Genomic DNA, 13,908 nt, shown 5'->3' with positions numbered 1-13,908 from the left:
TATTTTGAAATGTTGCTTTAAAAGTAGAATAAATGTTTCTAGAATATCTTAATAGTTGGCAGGTAATTTTCTTGGTTGGTCGACTTATCAATTAGTTTATTAAAAGCTAATTTTCCCCTGCTACTTAGTCTACAGAGTTTTTATATTGGGTTTTATTTACATTGTATATATTGGTTTATTTTTCTTCAAATTGGTGTGTTCTTGAGTTTGTTCCATCTAAATTGTAGGAATTGCTGTTTTCTGTAAACTAGAATGGGACCTTTATGTTTAAATGCTTTATATTACATCAGTCCTCTAACGTCTAGATATGGCCCATTTTACTGCTAGTCCCACCAGAAATATATTTGAACATTTTTAACAGAGTATTTAAAGTACTTTCATACAATATGGAATTATTTTTTTTGGCTTAAAAATTATTTAAAAAGTTAATCAATTATCTAAATTGCTGCCAGTTAATTTTCTAACAGATGATCCATGGATTCAACAGTTTTCTGGATAGCACTGAAACTGGAAAACAGACTTCCCTCTGTCCGGATGATCCCGATGAGGTTATCGGAGGTTTTGGCTCATTAAAAGAACCGCAGCACAGCGATTAGCCGACAGATGGTGCTGTAGCAGCTTCAGTGACGGAGGTGACGGAGTAGAAGAAGAAGAAAGCTCCTCCCTGCTCCTCCGTCACTTCCGGATCAGACCATCTCTGCACGTTTTCTGTATATTTATCTCGTGTCTGCGATGAGCCACATTTTTATCACCGGGTTATTCTAAGTCTTTGTTTATTTAATGGTTCATTTCATGTCGCTGCTCTAGACTCAGTGAACAAAGTGAGCAGCAGCCTCCAGTCATGGAGGAGGAGACACCGGAGGAGCAGCTAGTGAAACAGCAGCGAAAGGAAAAGAAAGATCTCCAAGGTAGCTGCTGCCATTGGTTTAACATGTTTTATTAAATGTAATAACCTTTCTCAATTGTTAGCAATTTATGTGTTATTCAGTCTACTAGAATTGAAACCAGTCTATCAACTGGCAGCAGCAGCAGTAGGAGCCATAACGCAACACGAGACACTTTAAACTATGGTCATGTCAGTCTTTGGTGTTTATCATCTTGTAGTTCACAAGGATTTAAAGTTTTAGGTTATAACACAGAGGGAGTCACAGATGCCATAAGTTCTTCTGCACTGTTCTTTTCAAGTGTCTAATCACTGCTGCCAAACCTGATCAGATATGTTTTAAATCAGCTGTTAAAGGCCTAATACCACACGTAACACCACAGAATGGGATTTGGCATGATGACTGGAATATTGAAAAAATATTAGACATTTTACACTCATCCAAGCACTCTTTTTTTTCAGTGTATTTCTTTCATTGTTTGCAATTCACACAGTTTGAGTATAGAGTTGTTTGTTGTTGTTCATGGTTGCTTTTTATATATGTTATATATATGCATCTGTTATTTCCGACCACTGGTATGTACATAATTATTACATGTTATAGTAGTTATAATAACTTTATTTGTATAGCACTTATCTAAACAAGGTTACAAAGTTCTCCAGATGAAAAATAATCCGTGGTGAAGGATGTATGAACTGAAATAGAGATCTTCAATTCAGTTCAATTTTAAGAGCCAAATCAAAACATAATTAATTCAAGACATTTAAAATTCATAGAGAAACCCAACAATTACAATAATGAGCAGCAGTTTTTGACTGGACGAAGCCTCATGCATTACCAGACTCAGTGTGGGCGGCCCTTTCTGCCTGGATCGTTATGTTTACCTCTCTTCTATTATCATTAGCTCCATTTCTATTTATATCGAATATGTATTTAAGTACATCGATAGCAACTAGATAAAGACATATTCCATGTTTACTACACATAATTGGTTGATAAAGCTGGTTCTGATTCTCCTCATGCCATGTTAGATAGGTTAGCGTTAACTAGTAGAAAGAGGTTTGCAGCACATGCCTCATATCTATTATGGATTTATGAAGGATGTTTACAAATATTTCTTCTAACCAACTAACACATGGTGCATTAATATCACCTGGAGATGCATCGTTCTTCACGGGCCGCCTGCATTTTAATATTTGTTCAGCTTAAATTAAGTATTGTGTTGTTTGAACTTAATTTTCAGCTAAAATCCAGAGCATGAAAAATGCAGTCCCCAAAAATGACAAGAAAAGGAGGAAACAGTTGACAGAGGAAATTGTCAAGCTTGAAGCAGACCTCAGTCAGAAACATGAGGAGGAAATCGGGCAGCTCAAATCTACACCTGACACAAAGGTAAAGGTTGGTTGACAAATATCATGGTTATGCATCAGAGTCACGCTGTAAATGATGGAAATCCATTAAGTGAATGAGCGAAACATGCAAGGGATGTATTTTTTCACATTTGCATGTCGTTAATCACACTTACACAAAGTTTGTATATTATTTCATGCTCTCCTCACCCAATTTTTCGAGGTGGAAGAGTTGGTGAATGGAGTTGAGGCTGTGGAGATAGAGGATAGAGAACAAGAGGAGGTCAAACAAACACGAGTATCAAAGGCCCAGAAGAGAAGGGTGAGTTACAGATTCCTTCTCAAACAGGACAGGTTCAAAGCTGTTTGTTTTTGCCCACAGCAATTTACTCTGTCAGTGTACAGAGGAGGATGCACATTTCCCAGAATTCCCATGCAAAAGCCATTGCATACCAAATAATAAGCAAGTGTCAGGACCTTACACAGCAACATGGTAAATGGACCAAACCTTAAATTTCATCTATGATGCAATGCATTTTATGGAAATGATCAGGAAAAGAAGGCTACACAGGACAAGGAGAGGGAGAGCAGGATAGCAGAGGCCGAGGTGGAGAACCTGCAGGGTGTGAGGCACCAGGAGGGCATGAAGCTGGCTCAGAAACTCGCCCAGCAGCAACTCCAGATCAAGGAGATCTCCTCCGACGGCCACTGCATGTACCGAGCTATTGAAGATCAGCTGGCACAGCGATCAAAGGTACGCATTGTCACTGTAGCTGTATTTTGAATACCTAATCAGAAGTGTGATAAGCAAATACGCAGAATGTAGATTTACACAAAGGAACATATTGTGTTGTGTTTTATTCCAGGCTGGTTTAACCATGAGTGTGAAGAAGCTGCGGTCTCATACTGCAGAGTTCATGAGAGGCCATGTTGATGACTTCCTGCCTTTCCTCACCAACCCCAACACTGGTGACATGTTCACAACAGGTAACACAGTCATCTTTCCTTTGGTTAAGTGACCAAAACCATTAGATAAAGACATATATTTAGAACGTAATAATGTGAAGGCCCAGTATTCATGCAAGTGTTTGTTGGTTTCCAGAGGAGTTTGAGAAATACTGCAGTGAAGTGGAGCTCACAGCAGCTTGGGGTGGACAACTGGAGGTTAGTTGTTTATCATTGATGCATTGTGCTGTTGTTCCTGTTGTTATTTACAATAATTAGTATGTTTGTCTTGTTTTATCCCGCAGCTCCGAGCTTTGACCCAAGTTCTCCAGCTGCCGATAGAAGTGATCCAGGCTGATACCCCAGCTATAAAAATTGGGGAGGAATACAAAAGCGAGCAGATCACCCTTGTGTATGTTGTTAATATGTTATTATCTGTTTTGGATATGTGAAAATATATTTAAATAAGACACTATGGTTGGCTTTGTAACAGTTGAGCGACATTGGCAAAGCAGACAAGTCTTAATGCATGAATATAATTAAGATATAATTTGTTATCATGAAAATTATGTTTGTAAAAGGCAAAACAAAAGTAAGCTAAGAACAGTTCATGTACATCACTTCATGAAATGATGTTTTTCACATTTTTCAAATGATCAGCAATAGACCAACTTGTATGACTCTAATCTACATTTAAACAACACCAAAGTATCTGATATGGCTTTATGAAAAGAATTTCAGAGCTGTATCTAAGAGATTTTTGACCCTGAGCTTCTGGCCTTGCTTACAGCTACATGCGTCACGCCTATGGATTGGGAGAGCACTACAATTCTGTGGAGCGGCTAAAGGAACCAGCCAATGCCGAGGACAGCTGAGAGACGACTCCGTCTCAGTGTGACATAAACCAGTGTGTGTGATGTGTTAAACCAGTCACACCGAGGGCCCATAAATGCAAATGTGTTGCAAAGGGTGATTTGTGCTTAGCAAAAAAAGAGCATAAATTAAATGAATGTGCTCATGATTTTACAGTGGACACCCTTAGTCTAGAGCTTACCCCATGGTGCCCCTGCAGCCCCCTTTTGGGATGTAGTGTTGAAGAACATACTATTAAGCAAAATCCACTAGGACAGAGGAAGAGCTGTTAATTATCCATGTCCTATGAGGATTCTAAAGGTTTGCAGTGTTCTAGGAAGGAACTGAGTTGTTTGACCTGTTAACTCATATCAATGTTATTTAAATATATACCATACTGATGAGATTGAGTTGTGCCAATGCTCGATGCTTTGGTAATTCTGATCAGGAATTATTGATTGTATTTGAAGTGATGTTTTTAGTGTTGAAAGTACGGCACATAGACATGCCCATACATTTTAGAAGAAATGCGAGGCAAGCAGTATCTGTGGAAAAGGAGGAAAAAGTACCAGTGTGCACCAGTGAGTACCAGTGAGTCTTCATTCTTTACAAACGCGTGACAATGTGACGTCAACCTCCGATGTTTTTCCTCTGTTTTATTATTAGGATAGCGTTCCAAAATGTAAATGAAGACTCGATTCTAATTCTATAGAATTTTTCAAGCTTAAGCACAAAGTGTTTTCCAAGTGGAAAGATAATTAAATCAGAAACCCACGAATCTATAAAGATTTGAAACACAATATCTTATTTACAAAAAGCAGATAAATGGATGTGCAAGTATAGTGTTTAGTGAATAGAATAAATAAAACCAGAGTGTGTTCAACGAGACAATTCAAGGATAAAATGTGGTTACAAGAAAAACATGCTCCATTAAGAAATCTATGTAACGGAATTAAACTGGTACAATGCAATTATAAACCAATGTCATGTGACGTGAACATTTACTGTATTCCTGTAAAGTTAAATAAAAGCACATATAAATACAGAAATTACGAGAAAACAATCCCTATAAGCCTGATGTAAAAATCGTATTAAACATTTGTGGTGATGTGAACACACCCTGCAGAACTGTCGCTTCACTCTCATGTCGCTAGGTGTCGCTACCGGACAAGAAACAAATCCTAACGACATGTCAGGAGCAGGAAGCGTCTTCTCTCCATGGAAACCCGTGGAGAAGACTGAGGTGTGTTTTACAAATGGCTGAATTCGTTGTCAGGGCTTCTCATGGTAAAGCGACGTCCCTGAGTTTGAGCTCTAAGAAGCTGAAGGAGGTTCCTCAGTGTGTTCTCTCGTTAACAAACCTGTCGGTTCTGCTGAACAACAACCGTATCACTGCTCTGCCCTCACAGCTGACCTCTCTCCAGCACGTGAGTCTGGGCGCTAACACTTTAAATCACCTACACGCCACCCGAGTTGGTCATGAAACATTTGTCTGTACCTAATGTCTGTAAGCTGGCAGAGCTGAATCTGGGGAATAACGCCCTGAAGGAGATTCCAGCTGTTTTGCGCCACCTGGAGTCCTTGAAGAAGCTTTATCTGTTCAGGAACCAGATAACAGAAGTTTCACCGGAAGTGATGGGTAAGTTGTCAGTGTTCTACTGCTTCATGAACACCTGGCCCCAAAAAACACACAAAGCTCAAATCTGTGTGCTTATTGTACTTTGTGTTTTTCAGCTGCCCTACGGAATCTCGTTGTGCTCAATCTGAACCACAACCAAATACAGAGACTTCCTCCAGAGATTAAAAGGTTCAGGTGGTGTCCATGATGGTTCTTCATACCGTCAATGATCGCTCTTTCGATCTATCTATCTATCTATCTATCTATCTATCTATCTATCTATCTATCTATCTATCTATCTATCTATCTATCTATCTATCTATCCATCCATCCATCCATCCATCCATCCATCCATCCATCCATCCATCCATCCATCCATCCATCCATCCATCCATCCATCCATCCATCCATCCATCCATCCATCCATCCATCCATCCATCCATCCATCCATCCATCCATCCATCCATCCATCCATCCATCCATCCATCCATCCATCCATCCATCCATCCATCCATCCATCCATCCATCCATCCATCCATCCATCCATCCATCCATCCATCCATCCATCCATCCATCCATCCATCCATCCATCCATCCATCTATCTATCCATCTATCTATCAAAAAGCTTCCTCCAATCTTGTTTTTATCACCCCAGAAATGTTGCCAAAATAAGACTAATTTAAAATTCTGGAGATGGAAACAGTGTTGTAAATGCTTTAACCTCACGCCTTGATAATTGCAACAGTCTTGATTCGTGGCTTAACCAAATCAAATAAAAATACTAATACCTAACTGTCTTTTCATGATTTTATCTGTGGAAAACATTAGAGTAAAAGCACAAACGAGGTGAGATTGATGGTTTTCTGTGTTAAATACCCGTCAGTTTGAGGAAGCTTCGACATCTCAGTGTGCTGGACAATAACCTGGAGGAGGTCCCTGCTGAGCTGGGTCTTCTCACCAAGCTGTCCGAGATGAACCTGACTTCCAACAAGCTGTCCCGTTTGCCAGAGCAGCTGTACCAGTGTCGAGAGCTGACCAAGCTCCACGTGGCCAGAAACCAGCTGACCAGCCTCCCAGAGGTCGGTGTTCACTGATCTCATCCTGAACTTCTGAGGATACGCTCATGTAGTCGTCTCACATCTAAACACAGAGAATGGGTTTCTGTCATTTTTCAACATTTCTACTCCGCAATGCTCGATTTTTTTGAATTTCTCATGTCACCCAGGGAATTGTGGCTCTGGAAAAACTCCAGGTTCTGGATGTGGCCGGGAACAAGTTGTCCATGTTCCCTGTTGAGGTACAACCTATAACATGATCTAATTTAGGGCCATCATGAGAAATCGAACAAACATGTGAATAACTGTCAGTGTCTGCCCTGCAGTTTCACCTGCTGCCTCTGAAGGAGCTGCACTGTGAAGACAACCGGTTTGTGCACTGTGAGCCAATGCCGTCAGTGCAGGATGCAGAAGTACTCGCATTAAAGGTAACTATCATGAAGTCTGTCCGCTATGTAAGATATAAAATACCCCCAACATTTTTTTGTTTCATCTTTGTTTCCAAGGAACTGGTTGCAAGATTTGTGCTGTGGGAGAACAGGAACAGGTTCTCTCTGATCCACAGGAGGCTTCCCCACTACCCACTTCTCACTGCTCTGTTAGCCAATGGCAGCTGTTGTGCAGTTTGCCTCCGCCCCTTTCTCACCACTTGGCTGGAGTGTGTGCATTTTGTCAGTCTGAGGAAGGTGAGGTGCTTTTGTTCGCTTAAATTCAATAAAATTAATGTGTGAAAACATTTAGTAAAATGTTGTGATTTAAAATGAGTTTATTTGACACCCGATTATTTATATATGACTTAAACGGGGTAGAATTAGGCTCATTAATTGATTGTGTGTGTTACAGGACATGAAAATGAGGAGTTCACTGAATATACCTGTCCGTGCCCTTCTCTGCTCATACAAGTGCTTTAATACAGAGGGACACTCCTACTATGGCGTTGCTATAAGATGAATGAAGTTCATGAAAAAGGTACTAACCCAACTAACCATGACCCGTCACATTTCATCACACAGATTTGCTAACACTCATATTTTAGACCTTATGAATGAGACAACACATATCAGCAGCAGTTTCATGTGTTGATGTTCTTCCCAACCACTCACGATGAGATTTTCCTCTGTGGCCACTAGATGGCAGCAAATGAACGTGGTTGTTGGCACATTTAGTTGGTCCCTGTTTCAGAGCTTAACTCAGTCCTTAGCTGACTTTATAATACACTTTTAATGGGTGGTAAATACAGCTTTTATAAACAAGTCAACACAGAGTGACATAACATAAGGTCTTAATCCACACATTTATTACCCATGTGTAAAACCTATGACCCCTGTTTTTCCATGTTGGTTGTGGTCAGGGCAGGTACATATCTATCCATGATCCCTGTAGAGAAACACCAAGCTTATCTGAAGCCTCAATCATCCCACCTAATTATCGATTCATAAACATGTCAACAGTCTATTTACTAAAATGTTTACCCTGCACATTTAACGCTTTATATTTAGTGCTGATTGAGCTGCACTAACTGACTCCACGGATGCCCCCTATCTCTGTCTCCATCTCCAGCCAGGGGCATCTGTTCCAACCTGCCAGATAAGAGAGGGATAGAGCAAGAGAGGGAGGGAGAGAGAGAGAGAGGGAGAGACAGATAGAGCTTCATTTCTGGCAAATTAATTTCCCATCCACGCCTCCAGAGCTTGCTAGCTCTTTCGCTGTAGATGCTGCTGCGTGTGTCTACCGACTCAGAGCCTCATGCATAATGCATCAGGTTTAATTGCAAACCCAGAAACTAATGACTTTGGACTGGTTAACAGCAGGGGAGCCATACATCTCGAGCAAACTGAATGAAGAATCAGCTCGGAGGAGAGAAAAAAAGGAGCCTAGTCCCTAATTGATGAATAATTGAAGCGGCGAGCTACAGGGCATAATTGTGACATTTTGTTTCAATCAATTTCCAAGTGGTGTGGGCGAAAGTACACTTAGAGGGAAAAGGCAAGGGCAATTAATGAGAGGGAAAGGGAGAGACAGAGAGAGCGGGTGGTGATGGAAATGGACGTTGGGTCTTCGGTCATTGCAGACGTTCGCCGGGGGGGGGGGGGGGGGGGGACACTGGACTCATTTCTCTCAAGCTCCATCTCACTTTGTAAGTTCTCTGGCAAACTGTGGAGCTACAAACCACAGCAGTCTCTCTTGGCCTGATTGGCATTGACTGGTCAAGCAGACGAAGCGAGGGCGACAGGGCAACCGGGGCACAAAGCCACTGAATCACTTGCATGGGCAGATAAAGTCCTGCCCTTAGCTTGGCCCTCAACATTCAGTATTTGTGGACACACTCAGTAAAGACCTGAAATGAAACTGTTTTTCTTCCACCCAAAAACGTCGGAAGTTGTGCAAACATTCTTCAATCTACATTTTTTCTCGTTAAGCTGTGAAATGATCACCCTGGATACCATCATTTCGCCCGTCCATTTCAGATCTGTGTGTTCCGGAGAAAAGTCAGCCGGATTACATCACTGTAGATTTGGCTCCCCAGCCTGCAGCGCTGGAAGAGCACTGTATGTTCTAAGATTACACCGACACCATTTGGTTCTCGGGAATCATTTTTACCATAAATGATACATAAGTTTACATAATGTCCTCACGATGGAAATTCAAAACTAGTTTTAAGGGGCTGCACAAGAACATGGCTCATAAATAGGTCATTAAATAGGCCGTTTCAATCTGCTGGGACCTCGCTAATGGGTGAAAGGCCAACAGTACGTGGCTTCTTGCAGGCAGCAGATGCTGGGTCCTGGAGCAGTGGAGCAGCAGCAGCAGCAGCAGCAGCAGCAGAGGCCTCAGGACCTGTCTGTTAGTTGGTCTGGTGTCTGCTGTGGAGCTTCCTGCTTGTGTTCACACATATACACACACGCCACTTTAACACTCTGACGAAAATCAAACACAATCACTCCATCCACTAGTCTGCACTGATGGCACATCATCAAGATAACTCCCCCCCCCCCTCCCGCTTTGTCTTCATCATGTCGTTTTCACGGAACACGTAGTCGCACCCCCCCCAAAACCGTCCACCACCACCCGTGCAGACACACTCTTCTTCCACATCACTGAGCTGTCCCTCATGATTGCCATGTTCAGAGAGGCCCGTGTGTTTGCACAGAGCGTATCTAAAAATCCACGCACGGCTTTGATTGACGTCTATGGAAATGAGGAGGTTGCATCCTCAAAGGAGACACCATACGGATGGGAGCAGCGCACCGACGAGAGGCATCGACAAAAGGTGCTTGTAAATTCCTGACATGCCTTGCATATGTTAATGAGCCATTCTCTTGCTCTGATATAATTACTGCGAGGGGATATTGCCTTTGGTGGAAATGTCTGTCTCACACGGCGCGGCCACCTCACGGGGGCGGGAAGAGAAAAAGTAAAGAATGATAAAGTGGAGGGTGCATAAATTCTCATTTACCATGCTCGGAGGTAAAGAGAGTGATGCTGGCAAATTCTCTCAGGATGATATATTGGGTAGACGGCACCTTGGGTTCATTACATGGCTCCTTTGTTAAAGTGCTTTCTGCAGTCTTGTGTCGTCTGTTAGGGGGTATTTAGTCTGTCTTGTCATTCGGAGCACTTACCTAGGATGTCTTCAGAGGAGCCTATGGCCGCCTGGGCTCACGTCGCATCTCGGGGCTAGAAAAGCCAAGTGATACTGTGGCTAAAAACAGAACGAGGGATTCTGGTCGCAGGCTCCTATTGTTATGGATATAGGGTCAAACCTCGTCTCTGTATTTTTCACTGGGGATTCTTCGACTCCCAGTCCGTCTATTTTTATCCTGTTTCTAAATCTTAAAACGTCATTTGCTTTTCTTTTTCCTGTGGTTTTTGGTTGAATCCACACTTTTATGTTTTATATGCTCAGACATGTGTTTGCAGCTGGTTCCAGGAACAAACCCCGTCCTGCAGGATTTATTTTCACCAGCACTGTGGCATGCTTTGTCATTTTCCAGGGCTCCATCAAAGCGTGGATGGCGGTTTTCGCCTCAGAAGAAAGATCTGACTCTGGTTCCCCCTGATTTCTCCTCTTCTATCCTCCTTAGATGAATATTGTTGATTGCTGAATTAGGGGCCTTGTGACTGAAGAGAGAAACAGACAGACGAGTGGCCGACCAGTGTCATCACCATTAGTGTGCATCACTCCAATCAGCAGACTCTATTGTTGTCCATCGCTGCCCATGACAGGGCTTGGTATCGAGCCCCTGGCACTGTACCAGAATCTTTTCTGGTCGATGGCCGCACAATTAATTCTGCTGTGTTACTAATAGCAGCGAGCACTAGGGGGCAGTGTGGTTCTCCGCTGGCCCTCCAGCAGAGGGGGGAGTGAGAGATGCAGTGATGCACAGCACCCCGAGATGTGCCTGATGAATCTAAGAGATAGAGCAGTTAATAAAAACAAGAACAATGAGGCGTTATTGGAAATTCAAAGATGAAATCAGTGCATCAGTGCGACCCGAGTGTGACTGGAGAATCTAACAAGTGCAGCCAAATGTGAGAAAAGGTGAAAGTCTTCTTGAACCCGTTGATGCGTATCAATGGAGAAAAGGGGCGACGCAGACGGCAGATGAGCGAGACAATAACCTCATCTCCTCATCCGGATCAACCACCACACTCCACAAAGGAGCTTCCTCCACACGCCTCAGAAGAAGAAGAAACAATCTGAACGAACCAGACTTGTGTTGCAGACCAGACTATAAAAAGATGCCATAAAACAAAACCACCCAAATGTAACAATCCAATAACTCGGCTTCCTCCTAATCTTTTTCTATTCGTGCACAACACAATGTATTATAAATAACAGTCTGAACACGAGCGGGTGAACTGTCTGTCCTTTGAGGCTCCAATGGAGGCAGTGCCATCCCTGAGCCGTCCCCTCATTAGGGGGAGCTCAGACCAGCGCCCGGCCGTCGGGGCCAGCGACCTCTCTGTGGCAGTTCTGGGTCGGCACCAACCACGCTGCGAAAAAAACACCATTACCACGCCGCCATTTGTTGAAGGAATAAGGCACCGCCGCAACTTCAGAAGAGCAAAAATAAATCTTTAATCTCAAAGGCGTCTTTGAATCTCTTCGAAAGTTTCCTCGTGTTCTGGTAATAACAGGGACGGCGGAGAGGGACGGGTGTTTGTGTTTGTTCGAAAAAAGCCTGTTTATTTATCCGGGGAAGAGAACTGGAAGTGGGGGAAAAAGAAAACGAGGCTGAAAGAGACGTAGACGCTGCTTTTCATCGTTTGATGTCACTTCAGAAAGTTCACTCGGTGGAACGCCACGTGGTGTTTTATTGTGTGTTTTGATGCTGGCATTTTCCAAAAGTAGTTATTTATTGTGCGTTATTGTTCTCGGTGTTGCTGTGGTTTTAATGGGACTCCAGACACTGAAGAGAATGCACATCCTTTGACATGTTCCCATGGATTCATCATTTAAAACAATCAGCTGCTGAGTTTGACCCCACGCCATCTTTCTGCTCTCCTCCATCAGCGGCTGTGATTGACGGCACATGATCTCCAAACCCAAATCTGTGGGGGGGGGGGGGGGGGGGGTGTCACGTGACAACCACTGGAGCATGCCCAGTGCAGCAGATCTGGCAGGCGGGTGGGACACCAGGTAGCAGCATCTGGTCTCCGCGTTTTTCTGGAACACACCAGTGCCTGTGGCTCTGCAGGCTTGGCTGGTCGAACATCTGTCCGCGATCTGCGGGCCGGCTGGATGAGCAGACCAGCAGCCCAACCAACCGGGCCAAATGAGCGTCCTGCACACATGAATGTCCTTCAGGAATATGTGGGTTAATGTCTCTGTTATCGCAATAACTCCACTCAGGCCTGTCCGTCCGTGTCTTTGTGTTTGCTCTTTGTTCCCTGAATAAAATGTACGATTCTCCTCAGCTTGGTGTTTGTTGATGTTTGGTTTTCTTGTGGAGCAAATGCTTTCTTTGCAGCGTCACTCGATTTGCAAAGAAGCTGTTGAAACTGAACTAGATTCCTTTTTTTTATTTTCACTTTAAATGTAGAGTGTAGAAACTAATTTATAATTTATTCAATATATTTGGCATTTCAAGCACATGTGGATTTGTTAAAAGATGCAGCAAGAAAATCCTTTATACTTTCATGACGAATCAATAATTTAAGGACTTGCCAAGGTCAGCAGGACTCATCCTCCGGGGCCACGAACGTCTTAACAAAATCTCACAGCAGTCCGCTGTTGGAATCTTTCAGTTTGCATTGATTGAGCGGCCGACCGACAAAGTGAAATTGAAAACAGCCCTCAGCTCGCTCGGCGTTTTAAACACCACAATCCTTTTAAAAGCTCCGACTCCCTGTCCATCTTGTATCTCTGGCAAATTTAAAATTCATAGGTCACAGCGGCGAAGAGAGAGAGAGAGAGAGAGAGAGAGAGAGAGAGAAAAGAGTTTAGCATCGCCGCGTTGAGAATGACAAGGACCCGCTGTGAATCACGAGGCGGAAATCGTAACCTTGCCGGGATAATTGATGAAACTCCGGAGCCACTGCCTTGTCAATCACGCGTTCATGTGCTGTGTGCCTGTGAAGAGGAGTAAACATCTCCAAGATAATTAGGAGAGGGTTCAATCTGACAATAGACAGCCATTTGCATGTGGTTTTAATGAATCCAAAACATTCTGTATGGGACATTGCCTTCGTGTAATTAGCATACGCTGAATTTCCTGAACAACAAAAAATGTGTTAATGCCCTCAAGAGAAGCTCCACTTACTTTTAACACCGTGACAACCACACAGTTGTTTTGTATTTGTAGCTTCGATGCAAAATTCAGCTTTTTCCCTTTTTCCTGTTGCTATAATATCGCAGCTAATTGACGCCGGCAGGAACAAAAACCACCGAAAAAACAACTCAACACTTCACACAACCGGGACCAGTAGAAAAGAGCAGCATGATGCATGGTGCCCGCCCGTCCCCTTCGAGTCCAGCCTCGCCGACAACAGATGGCCATCTCTCCCACAATGCCGAGCGGTCACAGATGCCAACAGAAGAGGTGACAAACCCTCTGCAGGTGTCTGTCCCTCTGCGTCTGTGGCATGTGCACACATTTTCACCTATGTGTGTGTGTGTGTGTGTGTGTGTGCGCATCGGGGGGACAAAGAGCATCTCTCTTGCAGGGAGAGGAGAGTGTAATTGATAGCAGAGGACAAC

At 43.2% G+C, this 13,908-nt stretch overlaps 2 protein-coding genes across 3 annotated transcripts; both read left to right on the top strand.

Annotated features, from left to right (window-relative positions):
* Positions 1 to 669: 669 nt before the first annotated feature.
* Positions 670 to 5,022, top strand: otud6b (OTU deubiquitinase 6B). The gene is made up of 8 exons (XM_062410373.1): positions 670 to 908; positions 2,128 to 2,276; positions 2,457 to 2,555; positions 2,787 to 2,987; positions 3,100 to 3,220; positions 3,336 to 3,397; positions 3,484 to 3,590; positions 3,969 to 5,022. The coding sequence occupies exons 1-8, from the start codon at positions 842 to 844 to the stop codon at positions 4,051 to 4,053; spliced, it is 891 nt and encodes a 296-aa protein (XP_062266357.1). The 5' UTR covers positions 670 to 841; the 3' UTR covers positions 4,054 to 5,022.
* A 264-nt stretch (positions 5,023 to 5,286) lies between these two features.
* Positions 5,287 to 12,278, top strand: lrrc69 (leucine rich repeat containing 69). Of its 2 annotated transcripts, XM_062410345.1 has the most exons (9): positions 5,287 to 5,457; positions 5,543 to 5,669; positions 5,765 to 5,837; positions 6,533 to 6,728; positions 6,875 to 6,946; positions 7,031 to 7,132; positions 7,211 to 7,390; positions 7,548 to 7,673; positions 12,223 to 12,278. In XM_062410345.1, exons 1-8 carry the CDS (start codon positions 5,287 to 5,289, stop codon positions 7,653 to 7,655), a joined length of 1,029 nt encoding a protein of 342 aa, XP_062266329.1. In that variant the 3' UTR covers positions 7,656 to 7,673; positions 12,223 to 12,278. The 2 variants fall into 2 exon arrangements, with proteins under 2 accessions (XP_062266329.1, XP_062266327.1); XM_062410343.1 differs by having other exon boundaries at positions 7,031 to 7,390.
* Positions 12,279 to 13,908: the final 1,630 nt, after the last annotated feature.

This window comes from Platichthys flesus, chromosome 17 (assembly GCF_949316205.1).
Source record: "Platichthys flesus chromosome 17, fPlaFle2.1, whole genome shotgun sequence".
NCBI lineage: Eukaryota > Metazoa > Chordata > Actinopteri > Pleuronectiformes > Pleuronectidae > Platichthys > Platichthys flesus.
The sequence above is the reverse complement of the archived record's forward strand: the minus strand, read 5'-3'. Positions and strand labels throughout refer to the sequence as shown.

Excerpts from the sequence above, each read along its gene's own strand:
- otud6b (XM_062410373.1), top strand. The coding sequence starts at position 842 with ATGGAGGAGGAGACACCGGAGGAGCAGCTAGTGAAACAGCAGCGAAAG. Across the intron at positions 2,556-2,786 it reads CAAAGGCCCAGAAGAGAAGG|GAAAAGAAGGCTACACAGGA; the intron begins GTGAGTTACAGA and ends GGAAATGATCAG. Across the intron at positions 2,988-3,099 it reads AGCTGGCACAGCGATCAAAG|GCTGGTTTAACCATGAGTGT; the intron begins GTACGCATTGTC and ends GTTTTATTCCAG.
- lrrc69 (XM_062410343.1), top strand. The coding sequence starts at position 5,287 with ATGGCTGAATTCGTTGTCAGGGCTTCTCATGGTAAAGCGACGTCCCTG. Across the intron at positions 5,670-5,764 it reads AGTTTCACCGGAAGTGATGG|CTGCCCTACGGAATCTCGTT; the intron begins GTAAGTTGTCAG and ends TGTGTTTTTCAG. Across the intron at positions 7,391-7,547 it reads ATTTTGTCAGTCTGAGGAAG|GACATGAAAATGAGGAGTTC; the intron begins GTGAGGTGCTTT and ends TGTGTGTTACAG.